This window comes from Formica exsecta, unplaced genomic scaffold (genome assembly GCF_003651465.1).
Source record: "Formica exsecta isolate Colony F162 unplaced genomic scaffold, ASM365146v1 scaffold3, whole genome shotgun sequence".
NCBI lineage: Eukaryota > Metazoa > Arthropoda > Insecta > Hymenoptera > Formicidae > Formica > Formica exsecta.
The window spans coordinates 504,797-525,895 of NW_021850256.1; the positions used below are offsets into that span (position 1 = coordinate 504,797).

Genomic DNA, 21,099 nt, shown 5'->3' on the forward strand with positions numbered 1-21,099 from the left:
GATCGAATGTTAAATTAAATATAAACGAATCAAAAATGAAAAAATTCAATTTACAGTTTTCAAATAAAAGAAAGAAAGATTGTGGCAATTAGAAGATTTAGATACACATATATCATTTAAATTTAAGAAAAACGAATTTATTTATTTAAAAAGCTTTTATATATTAGAAATAAATACAGCCGAAAATTTATATATAGTATATATAAGTTAAAAGTTTTAAAAATAAAGAGGCGTTAATAATGCGCACCAGAATTATAACATTGTATCATGTTATATCGTGCAAAAAAATGTAGTAATGTAAAAAACAAGAGAATGTATCTTTTATGTATTTTCCAATTTTCTTGTAATATCTTACATTTACGAGATGTAAAATTTTTATTCCGAGATATATCGCGACGATTTCGCTCGTGATATTCGACACCGGTCATAAAAAATACATAAGAGGCTGAGTTCCTCTCTTTCATATATTAAGGAATTAGATCTAAAGGATATTGAGGAATAAAATCGAGTTAAAAGATCGAATTACGCATTCATTGCTCAATCCGATTCACATACGAAATGGTTTCTTCGACTCAACTGTTGTTATCGTTCTCTTTATAACATTGCGGGGGGTTTGTTTGTTGCTTTTGGCACGTTCGCGTTGTCGCAAGCGCATGACATGTATGCTACACGATTTTGGGGGGCCGATAATGATTCGACTGTCGGCTCGATTTGCGTCTCATGATCCTTTCTTTAAGCGACACTTTCCACCAAGAGTTTCATTAAACGGAAATAAACGGACTATACGCACGCGTGCAATTCGCATAGATTGATGTCTACGAGATGTGCTGTCTCACTATTTGAATCTTGAACTGCTGCCAAATCTCGCGGCGATCGAGTAAGGATGGTCGCTGCACGCCAGAGTGATGGACAGCCTCTGTTGGCTTCTTTTTCTCTTTCCGTTATTTGTCGCTGAGAAAAAAATTATATTTTTCATCGGATACATAAAGAGATTATTGTACAGACTTTTCTTTTTCCATTGTTCTTTATCGCAAAAGAAAAATAATATATATAAACATATAATAATGTATGTAATAAAATATATATAAATATATATAATAATATATACATATAAATAAATAAATATAAATATATATGATATATAATATATATTATGAGAGATTGATCTTGTTTTATTTAAGCACCTCTCACAAATGTAATTTTTATATAGATAGATTACCATAAAATGATGTAATATAATTTATTGCTGACTAATCGTCGACTACATTTTACGACGTTAAATATTGGCTGCCTTAAATGGGCGGTATAAAATCTGTACAAGAGATTTTCATCCTTTTAATTCTCTTTATGTATATATAATCTGAGTTTTGTGGTATAAATACTAGAAAATTTAAACCCGATGTGATATTAAAAAGATATCTTGACAATAAATCGTATTAAAATTCATGCTGTCTAAATAGGCACTTGAAAAGCGACGAACATTCCGCGCGGATTAAGCGATAAGCGGAGAGATGCGCGTGATAAAGATTATTGACTTAATCGCGGTAGATAATTGAAAAAAAGAGCGGATTGCGATAATATCAATCGAAAAACATTAGTTGACGTCAATTGAAGGTGGTGGTGGGGGAGGGACACTTTATTTTCGAAATGCGTTACATATCTTTACGCTTTCTGTTTGTGCATCCCGTGTGGCGAATAAAAATACGTTTTCGTCGTTGAAAGTTATATTCACGTGCGATGCTACAACTCACTGATTTTTCATTTTAGCCTGTTTTATTATCTATAGAGAAGACATAATTTTATATGCGAAAAAAAGAGAGATAATTAACTATGAAACGTACGTTACACTATATTTATAAAGCGCATTTTTATTACGTTAACCTTAGCTTCTGTTCACGAATCGCGTTTCTCCTTTATTATTTAAATTGGGCTTATTTGTTCAGACAAGTTATTTATATCCGAGTAACAATGTTTGCGAAGACGATCTCTATTTACACACAAAATACAGAGTGCACATTTCTTTTTGTCATGTAAAACACTGTTCCTCGTTCTTTTGAATTCAAATCTCGGTGTGATTTCAATCATACTTTGCGAGTATGCGCGCGCGCGCGAATAATTGAGCATGTGCACGCATATGTATCCATGCACCACATAGATATTTTTACAGCGCAGGAAAATCCGTCTAAAAATATATGTCGATGGGAACTCCTTAGCTTCGTACATTGGGATCGCGCCATTTCCTCGCAACCGTCGTATAAATTGACCCATTTCGAGAACGTAATTCTGCATACAATTCTCTAACATTGTCCAAGAAATAATCTGCGTCGTAATTGAGAAGTTTACGGTACAACGATCTAACATAATTTTCTTAGAATTTGAATAAATGCTGAGTAAATTAATCTCCTCTATTTCCGCAAACTTTTCTAACGCATTCTATATTTAAATAAATCAATGTTTGAGTTAAAAAATACAAGTATTAATCTTAATACTGGCTCAATTAAAATTAATTGATGCGATTCTTTTTAATCACGAAGCAGATTAATCATTGAAAAGTACCATTCTGACGAGAATGCGTTGCGCTATGTTACAGAAATCCCCGTGGTACATTTATTATTTATGAATGGATGGAGCTGCGACGGGGATCGTTGAAGAAGGATCGGTTGCGGATCTGGGAGATTTAGAAAGATGGTGGAACAACCCAGGGATCGCGGCCTGGAGCTTCGTGCTCTTCGGCTGCTTTCTCCTCAACGCGACTCTTCTGCTCGCGTTTCTTGTACGGCCCGGACTACGCACAATTTCTAACAGGTCAGTGTACCGACTGTTTCGTATCGAGTAGGACGCCAGAATGAAAATAACTATTATTTCTTTTTTGTTTTAAAAAGGAATATCAACATCAATTCATTATCACGCAATCAATCACACCACCAACCCCTTGACATTTTTGTCTAACATTTTGCCTTATATTTTTGTTTTTTAAATATTACCTCTTTATTTAATATCTTAATATCAGAAAAAAATGGGCGGTAACTCTGAATCATTCTATGTACTGCTTATTTTTCAGAAAAAGGATACATGTAGATATATAACGCCATTGACGTATATAGTTGCAAAATTACCATCGTGTTATCACCGATAAGCGTCAATCATGCAAACAACGTCAATCTATGTATGAAACGTTTTCGAAATTTGTTAACGCGATTCATTGACGTATGCTACATATATAATCTTTTACAGATATTATCTTTTTCGCGGACAGTGTAAAAACCGCAAAATACAAAAAAGACACGAGCGTTACGAGTCTCATGATACTTCGCAGTGTCGGTCGTGCCAAAAACCGGAAATAAAACACACGCGTAAGATGATTGGTGCAATAATATATTTAGCCGTCGTCAGATTCGCGTAATACTCGTTGAGTTGCCACGCCGATAAATAATATGCCGTACATTTATTTCACGCGTGTTGCGTTCATGCTAAGGTTAATAACCCCACAAATGCATTGATAGCGACAGCGTTTGCATTTTTTCCCAGAGAATTAATAATCGACAGTCTTAAAGTTTAGTCTCTGCTATAAATAAAATGAAATAACGATAACGTAACATTGCATCTAAAAAAAGGTTTCAAGTTTGTCATACGAATGACATATCTGTGAATCAATACATGTAAAATTTAAAAGCACTCTGATAAAAATTCCGAATTATTTTCCAATTATTGATTATAAATAAGAATTCAAAAATTACGAAATATCGCATATCTCCAAGTTATTAGAATTGTCACATCGTATCAAAATATGATTGCTTAAAAATGATTGAAGTCCAATTTCTGTATCGGTTGCAGGAAATATTATTTTCGTTCGCGTTAACGCGTCTTACGTATTCTTCTGTGAAATGTACAGATATATAGTGCGTGTATGTACTTTGCATCACGCTCGTAAATAAAATCGCGTTTGAAGTGTCGTTTCTATAGATTGCATCTCGCATTTCTTGTGAGACATCGCCAGTCTAAATATTCCAGTTTACGATTTTGGCATGTCGCTGAGGATGTACGATGTAATGCGGAAAGAAGGAAGTAAATAAGTACATTTCTTCGCGTAATTTTCATTGGAAATTAATCATCACGCTCAAATAACTCACAAAGTTTATATTTGTGGACAATTTAAAAAAATAACCACGTACGAAAATAAACGTAAGAAGATGACAGACGTATTTGAACTATGTATATTTGTGGCATATACTTATACGCTGTATGTATGCGCGCGTGTGTGTGTGTGTGGTATATTTATTTACGTATAAATAAAATTTATGATTATATAAAAATTTATAATTGTGTATAATTATGAATAATTTGTTGAAATTTATTTGGATGGTGATTCGAGTAACTTCGATGAAAAACCAAACACATACTGTTCATATTAGTAAGATGTATTAATATAGTTCTGCACTACACGAGGATTGGATCTATCATTGTTATTACGTAGATTTCCACCTGCTAAGCCAGGAAATCAATCATACGTACTTAATACCTACCAAATTTTGGCAACTACCGCAACGAGTATAATAATAAACCTTCGTATTTCGAGAGTGTTTTATTGCTATTAACAGCGTACTAAAAACTAACAGTTTGTATTACTGTCGTAAAGAAGGAAATTTATTCATCATATTATCGTATTGTATCGAGATTTTACAAAATAACGCAAACAATGTTTTGGAGCTATAATTAGATCAAAGTAATTTTTGTCGTTCATTTGGCGGAATAGTTGAGCGAATCTGTCTGTCAATGTGTTGACAGCATAAACATGTGAAACGAAACACTACGAGTTCTTTAAATGTCACTGCACTTTCTCAGGATAATAAATACTTTAAGTTGGCAGAAATCGCAAACATAATTTGTCCGCGAAGAATAAAAACGTCAGACAATTCAATAATTTATACACGCTTGTATATTTCTTATATACTAGTGTGTAACTCGTAATTAAAAATACAGCAAAGACACGAATATGACGTGAATGTAATTTGTGCAAGAAATAACGCTCTTTTTTTCTTTTTTATATCTTATAGCTTTATATTTCTTTTATCTCACGTCGCTTTTTGTCAATGTGTTATATATTAATATATCGCTCTATGACATATTAAATTATAATGATTCAAAATTGGTACATGTAAAATAAGATACATAGCAATAACATGTTTTTCCTCTCCCCTTTTTATTTCTCATCTTTTCCTGCTTTTTATCTCATTTTCTGTAATTATATTTTAATAAAAATTCTTTATATATCCGTGCAATATTGTAATAAACTGTTATTACTCATTTAGTTTAATTTAAAAGGTTTACGTTTCTATTCAATATCTAGATAAGACAATCGCAAAGGCATCGAACACTATCAATATTTGATTGAAGGAAATGGCCTGTTTTATCTCGATTTCAGATTCGTGATGAACCTAACCATCTCGAATTTGCTGACGTGTGCCATGCTGAATCCGCTGCTAATGATGGACGGGCCGGTACAAGGTAACACGTTGACAATATCTACGTCGATGCCGGACGACGCCACGTCGCCGTTCGGCTCGACGTCAACGTCAACGTCAACATCGACGTCCACATCGGTCGCCAGCAATATTTGCGCGATATCAGAAGGCGCGACCGCGCTTGTCACCACATCATCAGTACTTTCGGTTCTACTGATCGCCATTGATCAGTATTTCGCTGTGGTGGACCCGCTGCGTTACCGTGCTCGGGTCGACAAGCTCAAATCGGCCGTGCTGATCGTCTCCGTCTGGCTGATCTCGGCGGGATTCGGCCTGGTTGCTGCTTTGAACCCCAACCCGCGTAGTCTGTGGTTGTCCTGCACGACGACGGTATTGTTAGATAATTCGTCCTTCCGCGAATACATTGCGCCGAACATTTCCGCGATAGCGGAGGCACCGATCGACCCCGCGTTTACATTCTTCGGCAACGAGACGAGTGAGGAGATTGACGACACGACGCCGATGCTTTTAAAGACGATCGAATCGATCAAAATTGATCGCAGCATCGGCCTCCTCGAGAACTCCACCGTGACCTTCCTTACCCTGACCAACGATTCTGTCACTTACGGGCTCATTTACGCGATCATACACAGCGTATTTGCGTATCTATTCCCGTTCGTCGGGGTCTGCTGGATCTACATCAGCATCTACTCGGCCGCGCATCGGAATTCCGAGAGAACTCGCAGGACTGGTTCGCGACCGATCCTGTCATCGGCCAGCTTCTGCGAAGATCCGTATGCGAGACCGCAGCATCAATCCGCTGACACGTTTCCGGAAGAGTTCCGCAGAATACCCAAAATTTCGAGTCTCTCGTCCATCGATGAGACTAGCGAGACCGCGCATTCGGCGGCCAATCAGACGTCGCGTCGAAGATCGTTCTCGTCATCCTCGGACACTGCGCCATCAGGATCAAACGACGAGAAGACATCGTCAGGAATTGTTTTCACGGTCGGCATGCAACCAGTGGAAGTCTCGTCTCCGCGCGAAGAAAACGATAATAATCTGATAGAAGCGGCAGATCTCGATAACGATCGCGGTGTTTCGACTTATGAAAATCTTGTTAGAAAAAAATTTAGTAATATGGAAGCGAATCGCAGGCGGAAATCATCACACGATCTAACAGACGAGATCGGAGAGTCTTCCGAATGGATCGCCGGAGATTCCAGCGGATCTGAATCCGAGGATGATCGACATTATAGTTACTTTGACTCCTTGGAAGTTCCTAGTGCAACTCGCAAGACAGCGGATGAAAGATCTTCCGATTATCTCTTGTCATTCGCTACATGCGAGACGACGAAAGAGCCGTGTGAAAACACGGAAACTTCCAGACAGGATTCCCTCGAGAGGACGACTCGTCCTGTTGAAGAAGCAGAGAATTCTGTCACTGTTAAAAACGCAGAACGGGAACAGGTTCAAAATGAGATCTCGAATTTTAATAGTAATCCGGAGAACAAGAGATCTAGACGACCGAGTCGCCGTTTGTCGAAATCCGGCATTTTTGAAGTTAACGGGGAACCGCACGCGATTGAGCGTAAAAACGCGGACAACAACCTGGAACCCTCGTCTTGCCTCCTGGCGCCGATCGTGACAATCACGCCGGCGCCCGGGAAACCGGGTCTGCAGCGGGCGGCCAGTGTTCGCAGCACTAGCAGTTACATTAACTGTATCAAGCACAGGATCAGTAACGGCTCCTTGTTCAAATATCGCGAGGAGACTCGGGCGGCCAGGATCAGCGCGCTGGTGATCGTCATGGGTTTGATCTGCTGGTCGCCGTACGTGCTGTTAAGTGTCATAAAGAATCTACCGCAGTACTCGGACTTCGAGTTTCCGCACGAATACGACGTGCTCGCTCTCAGCTTCTTGATCTTGGCCGCTTATGCGAGCCCTTTGCTCTTCGGTTATCGGTCTAAACGGGTGAAGCGAGAATTGCGCAAGTTCTTTTGCTTCCATCGCGAATTATCGTACAAAAACAATCGCAGCCTGATGGCGAAGAAGGTGCTGAAACGCCGGCACAGCAGCACTTTAAGCCATTTGGAGATGGATCATCGGTATAACATCTTCAATTGCGTTTACGGTAAAAATAAGTGGCCCAAAGAGAAGGTACAATTTGTGCAGGTGCCAGATACCGCCCTCGCGGTGGAGACTTGCAGAAGTAGCTTCTCCAGCGGCGCCAGTACACAGATCTCCAGCACGTCCACGGAGGAGTGTTGAATCGCGATGGATTTCGCGAAGTTGTGTGTCGAAATCGCGAGAGAATTAGTTCCTTTAAATATGATTATGTGTGAAAAGAGATACGAATGGTGTGAGAGGCAGCGTAAATTATTCCTGCGTTTATATATCGGTCGTCTTCGAGCGATCGAGACAATAACGAAATAAATGACGTGGCCGAATGAGAGAATAACTTGTGTGTATGTTTTGATATGCGAATCGGCATACTTTCACGAGTTCGTCATAGTTCTTAGGTGTTCCAGAGATAGATCGTTCTTTATTTTCGAATATATGAATAGTGCCGAATGACGTTCTCGTTGCGTGCATCTTGCATCCTGAAGTCATGTAAATCGTTCTTTTTCCGACGACTCTCTTTCTCACTTTTACGAAATTCGATCTTGCAAAATAAAAGTGCAATCGATCGTCGTTGAAGCAGTTTGTTTTGAAAACATCGCGAATTTGAAAACTCTCGGCGAGAGACCTCGTCATAAAGTAACTGAATAATACGCATCGGCATCACCTTGCACCGCAATCAAAATAAACGGTTCGTTGCATTGTTTCGAGCTTTGGCGTACGGCGCGATGACCGTTCGACGAAGAGAGCATCCGTATTAGTATTCAGAGCATTATTGTCGTCGGGTATTAGCCAGCTCGAGAAGTATTAGAGTTCGCCGAACCCGAGAAGGAGGCTTTAGTCTTTACGCTTATTTACGTACTGCATTCACGTACTTCCTTCTCCTGCGTTTGTAGCATCGTTTGGTGCACGCAGGTAGATCAATCGGTGCAGCAATGTACACTTTTGAGCGACTATTTATTCAAATGCGTCGTATGCGCTTGTATTGTACGACTCTATGTAGATATGTACACAGTATTTCATGACAAAATTCTCGTCGAAGACACCGCTCCTCTAATTATTATTTTTGTACATTACGAATATATATATATATACATATATACTCATTTATATTTATATTAAATAATTTGTACATATAGAGAGAAAAGGACGGCGAATCTCACCACTGCTAGTTTGTATCCTCTACGTAGAATTACTCGTATCCTGTGTGTGTAAAACTTCATCAGTGTGTACAAGTGGTCTGTAGTAATGTATGATATATTATCATTACCGTTTGGTATTATCCGTCATGGTGAACTCAACACAGGCTGTCTATAACATGTGATAACACGAAACCAATCGCAACTTAATATTAATTAATTTATGTGACTTTCTCAATAAAATATTTTTTGCGAGAGGCAATCGATATGGGGTGAGTCTGTGCATATGTATATGTATGAACTATTTTTCGCGATACCTAAACCAATCCGTTTCCTAATAGATGTTTAAAACGCGTAAATTGTAATTACTTTAATTCTCTTTACAGATTTTTCTTTTTGTGGAAGTTCCAAATTATTACACTTTTATTACAAATATCTACTTTAAAAGCACAAAACGCACCTTGAAGATTGTCGAAATTTACCCAGCTTTTTGTAAAATTCTTTATCTTACGTAATAATTCGCGCCGTATGTTCACGAGCATTTTGCAACGCATTAAACTTAAACAAAACAGAATTTTTAATTATCGCAGCTGTTATTTGGTAAATTGCGCGCTTGCACAATTTCATAAGTCTCAATTCGACGCGAGGAACTTTAACCTATCAACGATCGACGAAAAACGCAAAAGAAAATATCACACTTATGTTTGATATTTTTTTTATCATAAAAGAATTTATATTTATCGATATTTCTCCTTGCGCTTTTCTTGAAAATGATTTTTGATTAATGTTAATGGGTTATTGCCGTTATCATTATAAGCTACGCGAAATGTATTTAGCTTACACATGGCTACTATTTACAGCTTATTCTGTAGAGCAACGGCTCTTCATGGCTCATAACCGAGAATGTTCATAGATCGGCGGTCGTGCCGGAAACCGCGGTAACTCCAATGTTGATAATTGGCCATCGTCGTTAGTAAATGTGCTATTGTCGTATGCCGGCGAAGCGGTCTTTTCCACCTCCGTGTCCACTTTTCTCTCCACCTCCGCAGAACCGTCCATTAGGAACATAGTAAGGAAGAACATAATAGAACCTACGAACAAAGTATCATGAGACCGTCGTTTGACCTTCCGTAACCAAAAAGAATCATGATAGAAGTTTCATTATTTCTTGTAATTATTTTCATTTAGATATATGTTAAAAATGTATGATAATCATTAAAATTATAATTAGGATATACGATAATGATGATAATATATATATATATATATATATATAAATTATCAACGATTAATTTTGCAAAAGTCTCTCAATTTTTTTTACAAAGCTTTTATAAAGATCTTAATGACACACAAATGATGACGAAGACGAATGATTATACGGGACAATGAGAAATAATTTCCAATTCTATTACTTACTGATGCCGTAGGCGCCAGCATAATAAATGTATAATGATTCTCGGAAACCAATGGCCATTCTGGTGGGTTCGACGAGTATCGGTAAGTTTCCGCCGATGTTATTCATGACGAATAAAAAAACGCCAACGGTGGTGGATCGCAGATTTAAAGGAACGATCTCCACCACGATGGCGAAGAGTATTCCAAACCACATTTCGGCTGCAAGCAAAATGACAAGATCATTGAACTTGGAGATAATCACTAAATATATATATATATATATATATATATTTGCGATGTAGTATAAAATATATATCACTATTTAATTAATTATTAAATTATATAGATTTTCTTTGAACGATTTTAGAATTCTTAATTTCATATTTAACATCGCGTCTTACCGAAGAAATAAGAGATTCCCAGTGTGATCATAGCCCAAAGAGGATTAAAGTATACCGAACCGAATGCGAATGGTGTCGCGATTATCTGACTAATTGCCAAACAAGCAACGCGTGATCGAATTCCCATTTTCGCCACAAACTTGTCGCTAACTATCCCGCCGACCACGACACCGATGCTGCCGATGACGATCGTGACGGCGAAAAGCCACCAACCGAGATCGTAATCCGGGAAATAATCCCTGTAGTATAGATCACAATTGTAAGCGAAGCACAAGCCACCTAAAAAAGAAGTAAGAGAGTTCCCGATTTAATAATATTTGTGTAAAGGGATACGCGTAATTGGAAAAAGATTGTGATATAGATAGCAAATGTGTGTGAATTATTGAATTGAAGAGAATCGACTCGTTTCCTTATTTAAATCAATGAGACTCGAATATAGATTTTAATTATCGTAAAAAGAGATTAGAAAAAAAGAGTGTGTGCCACATCGAGGCGAATTCGCTGGTTTAGTGCAAACTCATAGACGCTTGTACCCTCGATATGTATCTCAATCCTTTTGCGTCAAGGTATTGCCCTTTACCGCAATGTCTGATGCTGGCGGCGAGGCATAAGAGAATAATGCGCGGTTGCAGTAGCGCTTTCCAAATCGATACTTGCTTCCCGTCATTGGCTTCCTCGCCGATCGTCTTCCTCTCCGGCTCGGTGAGCGTCAGACCGGTGAGAACGGCGATGATTAAACCGATCACGCCGGCACCGTAATAACATGCTCTCCAGCCCTGCCGATTGACGATTTATCCCGATTACGTTAATTTTTAATTGCACATCTCGCAATCAGTTAAAGCAGTATTTAATTTATAGCGTTATTAACTATGTCCTCGTATTCTCTCGCGTCGTCAGTGTTTAATTCTAAATCATAGTTACTTGTTATACATACAATCATTGTCGAAGAGAGAAAGAGAGAGAGAGAGAGAGAGAGAAATATATATATATTCCACCGGTACTATTATTAAAGCCACTTCAAATACAATCTGATTCATTATGTCCTTCATTCATACACATGCTTTCCTTCCGCACGGAAATTATTTCGAAATGTGTATCGAGCAATTATCCGTTTGAACATACCGACTTTGGAAATCACAAAGCAAACAAAAAGAGAAAAAGACACAAAAGAGACAATTGAAATTGACTCACCAGATCCCAGGCGTTTAGATTGGGCACATAGCGACCGACCGGAAAGGCGATGCCGTAACCACCGTAAATGCCCCAATTAAAAATGGACATGACAAGGCCTCGTTGCTCTTCCTCGAACCAGTCGGACAGAAGACCAGTGGCCATTGGATTGCATCCTGCTTCCCTGCATTATTCGTTCGGGCTTTATTAATACGCAGCGATCCTCTATTGTCGCTCGCGAATGAACGAACGAAACCGGAAGCGGAAGTGCCATTATTACTAGGACTTACCCCGCCGCCAGGACCATTCGTAGAATGAGAAGCTGCCAGTATTCCTTCACCGCTCCGCTCAGGAAGATCGCGGCACTGAATATCAGAGTGCAAACCGTCAGCAGCCTCACTCTGGAAACACGATCGATGCAATACTCGTGGGTTATATAAATTATTAATTGATTTTGTTAATTACCTGTTATATCTATCCGCCGCAATACCCAAGATAATACCGACGATCGTGTAGATCGCGATGAAGCTAGGCCCCGCCAGGATTTGATAGTCCAGACCGAGGCCATTGTAATTCCATTCGCAGTAATGAGATCCGTTCAATTCCAGGGACTCGCAGCTGCGGAACAAAGAACGCGTTATACGAGGACCGAGCGAAAGTGCAACATGATGACGAATACGATAAATTGCTGCGCGCTTGCGGGAGGGAGGCTTTCGATCTGCTTGATTGATGCCCGTTGAATTACCGTACAAATGGAAATTAGAGATGGAGATGGAAAATTTTTTTTTTTTCTATTGGGAATCGCGGATTATTCGTGGCACTTAGCAGTTTTTCCGAAATGTGGACGACGAGTCAATTAATCTTAATGCAATGTCGTATGTCCTCTCGAAACGGTATCTTGTTTTATTATCAATGCGTGACTTAGCGGTATCAAGCCGGTGAATTAATCACAATCACTCACAAGGAAGTCGATTTGTCAGAGGAGGAAATACTGACCACTAATTACGCTTACTGTTACATACGATTCCTGTTTTCAGCTGGGATTTCTAGAGCGCATAGCTGGCACTAACAATAAGTAGACTTACTAAGTGGAATTGTCCGCAATTTCGCATTGCACCGGAAGGTCGACTACCCATAGCGTCGTCGAATTAAATTGGCAGGAAATATCGCCGTAATGCAGGTCCTCGGCGATTTCTTTGGTCGTTACACCTTTCCGAAAAAATTAGTTACCGTTCGTAAAACTAGAAATGCATTGAGAACCGCGCATAATATATAATACACGGGAAAATAAAAAGAAGAGAAATAAAACATTAAAATTCACTGATGATAAAGATGTCTAAAGAATAGAGAATATCAATGGAGGACTTACCTATTATAAAATGACCCAATTCTGCTAGGACATAACCGATCGACAATATAGCCAACGCATAAGGCTTGTAAAGAAACGCCAATTTTTGCATTACTGAACAAAATATTCTTGCTTGATCTGGAAAAAAGAACGTATAACTAAACAGAATCTTATCTTACTTGTGTAGCAAGAGGATTATATAATTAACATGCGATGAGAATTATAGTTGTCGCATTTGTTGGCGGATATATCAACCGTCGCGCAATCAACTGCGAGCTTTGTATTATTATTCAAAAGGATTGCGGATAATGCGCATGTAATAAATTGCTATGAATTTAATTACAAAATATCTAAGTAGCGTCTTTGAATATGTACGAAGAAATTCTTGTGATTTTTCTTACAAATTAATTTGATTAATATTTATATCGATTAATCTGATTGAAGTTAATGATTTCTAAAATCGTTCTCTTGGCATGTCAGTTTTAATCCAATTTTTTTTTTTTTTAAAGAAAAAAAATGATACGACTTACGTAGGTTTTTCCGCGGACATTCATCGTTTAGCGGTGACTCGTGTCATTCATGAATATGAACAATGACGATTGCGCGAATGAGTGCGTTCATCACTGAAACGAGATGATGAGATCGCGAATCGCGATTGGAAATTACGACGGGAAAACTATTGTTACGAAACTACCTTTATTATTCATGATTAATTGACAGTAGTATTTTAATTTCAATAGCCAGCTAATAATAATTATACCGATCGATATAGTATCAAACGTCCAAGGTAATTTACATAAAATGCCATTAATTTACATAAAAATGGTGTGCTGCATATCGTGCTTAAAAGTAAGCAAGTGACGTGAATGCGATCCACGTTCTAACCCAGGACAGATCGAAAAACAATGAAAAACGATCTAATTAGTTACAAATGTTGTACACATTTCGTCTAAAAATCGCTGTTTTAGGATCGCATAGAAAAATGTGTCAATATAAAATTCGCTGCAAAATTATAATTACAAGAAATAAGGAAGTAATATATATGTTAAGAATTTTATCCTCTGCATATCCTCAGATATTATGCAATTTTGTCGTCACAGATTTATGTTTTTACATTATCGTAATATATCACGGAAAGGTTACTAGGTTTAGATTAAAGAATCGATACGATTAGCAAGATAGATGACTAGTGAAGTTGGAAAATAATGCATTACTTGTAACGCCGTTATTGTTATAGTTATTTTTCTTTAACGGTAAAAATAATGGCGTTACAAATGTCTCTAATAGAAAGAATGATTTTGATACATTTTTTCATTAACGAGTAACAAATTCAACAGTTACTTTTATTGTTACTTTTCGAACCTATGCGGCGTGATTTCCGCAAAGAAACACACATGAGTATTAAATATTTTTTTAAAATTAAGTAATTTTGACAAAATATGTAACAACATATATTTTTAATTTTATATGTTTTTTTTTTAGTTGATTTTGTAATAGCTGTAAGTCTTTTTCGAGTAGAGTCACACATTGCCCCATACCATCATATTCTCTCTACTCGTTGACATATCCTTTCTAGACGCGTACACATCATGAAAAACAGTAACGAAAATTGCAACGATTCGTTATTATTTCTATAATGATGACGGTAACAAATTACTTTTCAAAATTGGTTACGAGTGATGATAACGAATTATTCTTTAGCAAAAAGAACAGTAATGATGATGAGTTACTAAAGTAACTTTCCCAATTTTGGATGACAGCATATTTTCGCACGTGCCACGACTGACACGTGATAATTTGCGCAATAGAATGCGAAATTGTGCGCTTGTTTTCATCATGATTTTATACGATATCATGTTTCATCGCACGCGTGAGTATCATCTTCGGGAAAGGAGAACTCATCATTATGATTATGATAACGAACGGATAAAAAAAGCTCACATACACATATTATTGTACACGCGCGAGAAGTTAAGACGCGAGTCTTACGCCGTATATATGTACGGCCAGATCACCTTGAACCAAAATCATTGAAATGGAACGAAAATTGTCATTTGAATATTATTAGTATCATTCAGTTTGTTAGAATAGCGACTCACCACTTTAATTTGCAAACGAGAAAAACGTCCCCTTAAAATTAATCATATTTTAAGATCAATCACATTTATATATATTAATTTAAATCTTATATAATATATAATTTTTTTATTTTCATAATGTTTATTTTATCTTATACTTTGTTTGATATATACATATATCAATTTGATTTATTTGGATTTATAAAAAATATGCAATGCGCGTAAAAATGAGGCAAAGATGAAGCTGACGGGGCTAATAGGCAATCACAATCTATGAAGACCGTTACGCTTCATCTGATAAAACGGTGGATATCAAAGGAAGATAATGGTATTTTTGAAGAAATGATAATGAGATCGATAAAGGAATCATGATTGTTCGAATAACATGAACATCTCAAATTAGTACGAATATTTCAATATCGACAAGAAATGCAATTATGTATAGATACACAATGGAATGGATCCACAGAGGAATTCCTTCACATTCCTATTAGCTACATCAATTAGTTGGTAATTGATATCGAGATGTGAACTTGGCAATGAGGTATAATGCTGTAATAATCATAAGATGTTACATGACAGTAAATTTTCGTTTCAATAACATTTTATCAACGTCAAAATGCACCCGATGCATGGAAGCGATGCAAATGCAATGTAATTCAATCCGCTGTAATTACACGCGCGAATAGTGCACTGATACAATCAGAGATATGCACGCGAAGCATAGTTATTTGCTATAGTTAACAACCGATGTCTGCGTATGTCTGACGACTAATAGCTAATCTATTTGTTCGATTATAGTGTAGTTGAAAAACGTAAGAGATAAGATTTGTATGCAAGTTTTTCATTATGGCAATGCGTGAATCGCCAGAGAGTATCTCGGGTGAGCCGGAAATTCTTAGATGGGAGAAACATAAGATTGAGATTTATGTATAATGTAAAAATCCTTGGTCGCGGTCGCGCATGATAGATGGATAAACGCATAAATAAAATTGCAATGAGTGGGTGTGCATGTACTACGTAAAATTATACGTTGTATCTTTTCGCGGCATCTTCGCCGCATTTGATTCGCAGAATAAAGCTGATGTTATAAAAATATCGTCGTAAGCGAGGATTCTGCATCGTATGCGGCAATGATATTTCGTCGGATAACAGCAGAAAAAAAAATAACCGTCTCAATTATGTTTTACTATATATTTATTCGTGTCTTTAGAAGAATAACGGGAAGATTGATGATATATAACTCTGTACTTTATATAATGCAGCGTGTGTTATGTGGATTGGGAATTTCTAAATATTATTCATCAATTTACGCGGATGTTGACGCACGATGTTTTATATGATTGTTTATTCTCTTCTTTTTAATTGTAGCTCGCGGTTTGTACAAATAATCCATTCGATGTGCTCGACCCACAGCAATCTTACAAAGCGTTTCTTTTTTACTTTCTTTAACTCGATAAACAGCACGGCGTGTAATACAATTAATCTTCATTGCGCGAAATCATCGCATTACCGCATTATTGCACAGCAGATACATGCGTATCCGCGCGTTAATCTTTATAACTCTGTCATGGAGCAGATAACGAACTCGTGTGTAACAGGTTTCTCCAAGCAATACTCGCGCGATCATGAAAATTTTTACTAATAATTCCAACGCGACAATTGCACTAATTGTAGAACATATTCTTTTTGAAAACTTTGATTAGTTTTTGTAATTAAAAATCCTTTGAGGTCTTTGAGTGAATCGGAATTGCCACACATCTATAATCTGGATTTTTGAAGTATCCTTCACTTTACTCGTAATTTGCGAAAAGTCTCATTGGTTGCGTTTTTTTATGCAAATTATAAAATAATAAAAATAATATAAAAGTATAAATATACGAAAATATAAAGTTAAAGTAATCGAAACTTAGCATCTATTAATTTAAGACTTTGATCAGAAGCTTAGCTATTTTGGATGTTTGTTATTACAAAGTAGAGAGTTGAGTGATGGAAATAGAGGCATCGTAAAACGCATATTTAAGACGAACTTTAATTACGTTCCTTTAAGGCTACTTCAGAGATTATACAGTAAAATTGTGCAAGAGCGGAAAAAGACGAAGAAACATATCACGTTGCTGTCAAAGCTGTAATTTCCGAGATCAAATATATCGCGTCTTATATCTTATTACGCAAAAGTGTCATTTGTTCATGTTACATCAACGCCGATTAAAAGGGAAGTACTTAATGATCGGAAAAATCGTTTCGCAACATCAATATAACGACGAGCAGAACGAACGGGCGCGTCGAAAAACTGTTCATTTTTAATAAGCGATTGCATAAACGCACATTCTTAGAAATATGGAGATTATAGATAGAATCTAGCAATTAGGAATCTAGCAATTCTGTTTTACAGTTATAAGTAAACACAATCACAATTTTTCTTCGAAAGACTCCACAAAATATCGACGTGTCCTCATATAACGTGAATTACTTCGCTTAAAAAAATTTACAATAAAAAATTCGTTCATATAATGATTTATTCGTACAGATTAATATTGCAAGGTATATATCGTATTATGCACTGTGCGTTCATGCGTTGCTAAGAATTATCATAAGGACAAAAAAAAGGAGTAGATCAAGGAAAAACGGTGCATCCTAGTCGAATAACATGCGATAAAACGTGCAAAAATACGCGAACGATGAATAGCGAATTACACGAGATAATAAAATTATAAATTATATGAATACGTATATATACATATATATATATTCGCGTAGATTATGACGATTAAAATATAAATACGTATTCATATATATATTCATATTCAAATTAGATATCTGTAAAGATATTTTAATTATCTCCGTTTACTGACAATCGACAAACTGATGTTATCATTTATATCGAGAAACGTAATCTGTTTGCGAATCTTAAAGCTCTTATACAATGATCTTCGTGAATGTATATATTTTTACAGTAACAGTTTACTCTCGGCTCTCCCTTTCGATATATTATTTATACATTGTCCAGAGAGCACCCCCCTTCCTTCTCCCCTACCCCTGTTCTTCTCCCCGATCGATCGATTAAAAGCCACCTGCCGTCTCGCTTTTCCCGAGGGGAGCTTTTCGTATTTTCCAGCCGATTGGATTTAATGATTCTTTTCAGCGTTGCTCGAGAGAGATTCCGCAGGGCGACGAACACCGTTGTGCTTATACAGGGTGTTCCACGAAGCGTGCATCATATTACGAGAACGCTCTTACAAGCCTAGAGATGACCTTTCTTCGGTGAAAGTTTGATCGAGTAATGAAAAATATATATTTGCTATTACAGCGATGCGAAAGTTTTATATATTTGAGCGATATTGTTTCTTAATATCATATTCAAATTTTCGCTTTCATTTTATAGATATATAGGATAAATTTAATTGCACAAAATAATTATATATCTCTTTTTTTTTATATAAATAAGAGCAGTACAAATGATTTCGTAAACATACAGATCGCAATACCTGGCGAGATACGATAATAGGAAAAATTGGCCATGAAAATGAACAGACAGTATAGTTTTACGTCGATGAATAAGCTATGTCAACTAATAAGCTATTTATGGCGTATCAGATCATCTCACGACTAATAAACATATATTACATAAATCCATTAAGTTATCCATGAGTAAATCCACGAATTCATTCCGCATATTGGCTAACTCATAACTGCACATATAGTAAATACAAGTATTGTAAATACGAGCGTATAAATACACGTGTCATGGATGCAAACGACGCGAATGAATGCGAATTTACGTGTTGTATACTTATTATCCGTGATTATTTTATCAGTTGCGAATAATTTATTGATTATTAGCGTCCGCCCGTCGTTATTGCATCTCTCAAATATTTACGAGACTATTTTACTCTGTCCAATTTGAGCATACATTTATTGTACGCAATCAAAGATTTTATATTATCTACCTATTTGCAAGATTGCGAGATTGAAGTTAAGACAATAGAAATATGGCCACAAAAGAGTTATTAAAATAATTAATAGTGATTTCGCGTGTAATGAGAGATCGCATCACGATCGACCGCGACGTCAAGTTCGCGTCATTCGCATCGTTCGAAACGGATGCGAGAGATTTTAATTAGAGCTTTGTGCGCTAACAAGTTGAAGGCTGAACGAACGTTATGGGCGTAGATCGTGCGTTGGCATCCTGGATTGGACGCGGATCTAACGAGCCTCTATCGTGAGTTATGAGTCCCGCAAATAGCACGGAACAGCGCGGCGTATGCAATAATGATCGCGCTCGCATAAATTAATTAATTGCGCAATCGAGAACATCGAGTAAAAAAAATCCATCGCGATCGCGCGATTCGTTTGTATCGCATGCGATCAACTCGAAAAGTTGATTCAACATTTGAATTCGTGAGCTGCCAATTAGGGTAATCTTCGTGTTCGTCAAGTTTCTCGTGTTTTTACGCGTGTGCTATTAATAATTGAGTTTCATATTTGCATGCGTATGCGGATCTAGATTTTTGCACGTGTCGATTCTTTTACTTATGCCGAGTTTTATAAATAGCGCAAAACAAGGAGACAGCCGCGCGAACACGATTCTTACACGGTCGTATACATATTGTATATTACATACCGTTGTATTACGTATACCTGGAATTTTTTATGTATTGTCTTTCATTCGCACGTGTATTCAATACTTTCACTACGTGCCTTTTTTTCGCATTCAGTGTCACTCGTGCAAAATTTAGTTCCTACGAATGTTATACGACATTACGCTTTAATTACTGTCTTTCTTCCAGCTAATTTAATTTTTCTTTAGCGAGAAATATATGTATACATATATATATATATCAAGTTTCAATATTTAATATTCTGTTAGAGAGTAAGTTTTGATAAATTAAAGTAGAATTAATTAAAAAATATGAAGCTGGGAAAAGAAGTTAAAATACATAGAATAGAAGAAAAAAATTTTTAATCTTTCATATATATATATATATATTTTTTTACAAATGCCTCGCATATTTTTATCCCAACAAATTTTTTACTTGTCTCTTTCGACAAATGATAACGCGAAAAGTATATAAAGAGCTTATTTGTTCTTTTTATTATCTATCGTTAAGAAAAGCTTAGCGAGTAATTTGCTCTTCTGGGCTTCGTGTAAAAATCTCGAAAATTAACAGGACTGCGAAAGAGTACTCACACGTATCCTTTGACAAAATCCGTGAGATCAAGATCCCCAAATTCCAGAAAGGATCAGGAAGAATCCGCGCTCGCAATCAGTGTTGGACCGGCCGCGCAAGAATCCGATGATAAGGGAACCGGAGGAGGAGAAAGGAAGTAAGATGAGAAAACACGAGAGAGAAACGGAACGTTCTCGTGGATCGATCCCTCCGTGTACGGAGGGTGGAGCGTTAAATGAGGCGCGAGTCGGTAACCAAGCTTCATTTATAAGAAAGTGTCCAAGGATCTTCCTTCTGTCAGTAGCAGCCGCGAGCTGGAGGAAGGGATACGAGACAGGATTACGGACTTTGCGATGCGTGTATGGAAAAACTATACTTCTCCATGGTGGGAGATCACCACTACTACGGGAATACTCGCGAACTTCGATTTTCAAGGTCGCGTCGTGACTTGACCGCTTGCACTTCGCTTCATTATATCATCGCGTTTGAAATAACAGAGAACGAAGAGAAGAGAAGCGGGGAGAGGCTTACGACGTTTCGCCACGGAAACAAAGAAGTCCTTCGAATCACGCGCGTTGGTAATCCAGCGGAAGGCATAGAGAGATATCATGGGCTTTATCTCGAATAATTACTATATAGCCGTATTTAGACACATTTGTGAGAGTAGATGGACTTATTATTTATTCGAAAGATAATTATTAATACCTTATAGAGAATCTGGGCAACATTCAACATATTGATCCTTTTCTCTTGTAATTTTATATCAAACGTGTGAAAAACTGTTCAACAGTAGCTGGCTAATTAGTACTTACCA

General features: G+C 37.1%; 2 protein-coding genes across 8 annotated transcripts in view; one reads left to right on the forward strand and one right to left on the reverse strand.

The window, feature by feature from the left end:
- LOC115237542 overlaps positions 1–8,984 on the forward strand; it is a 22,249-nt gene extending 13,265 nt beyond the window's left edge. For all 4 annotated transcript variants that reach the window (XM_029810639.1, XM_029810640.1, XM_029810641.1 and 1 more), the window contains exons 3-4: positions 2,591–2,805; positions 5,423–8,984. In XM_029810639.1, coding sequence (XP_029666499.1) covers positions 2,621–2,805; positions 5,423–7,733 — 2,496 coding nt within the window. In that variant the 5' untranslated portion in view covers positions 2,591–2,620 and the 3' untranslated portion in view covers positions 7,734–8,984. The remainder of the gene's footprint in view (positions 1–2,590; positions 2,806–5,422) is intronic.
- LOC115237543 (putative metabolite transport protein HI_1104) lies at positions 8,679–20,494 on the reverse strand. 4 transcript variants are annotated; one of them, XM_029810644.1, is made up of 10 exons: positions 20,306–20,494; positions 13,058–13,174; positions 12,774–12,897; positions 12,154–12,306; positions 11,979–12,089; positions 11,710–11,872; positions 11,099–11,294; positions 10,519–10,797; positions 10,139–10,336; positions 9,450–9,813 (listed from the first exon to the last, which is right to left on the reverse strand). In XM_029810644.1, exons 2-10 carry the CDS (start codon positions 13,146–13,148, stop codon positions 9,614–9,616), a joined length of 1,515 nt encoding a protein of 504 aa, XP_029666504.1. In that variant the 5' UTR covers positions 13,149–13,174; positions 20,306–20,494; the 3' UTR covers positions 9,450–9,613. The 4 variants fall into 4 exon arrangements, with proteins under 4 accessions (XP_029666507.1, XP_029666504.1, XP_029666506.1 ...); XM_029810646.1 differs by lacking the exon at positions 20,306–20,494 and adding an exon at positions 19,739–19,914; XM_029810645.1 differs by lacking the exon at positions 20,306–20,494 and adding an exon at positions 13,567–15,200.
- Between the last annotated feature and the right edge of the window lie 605 nt (positions 20,495–21,099).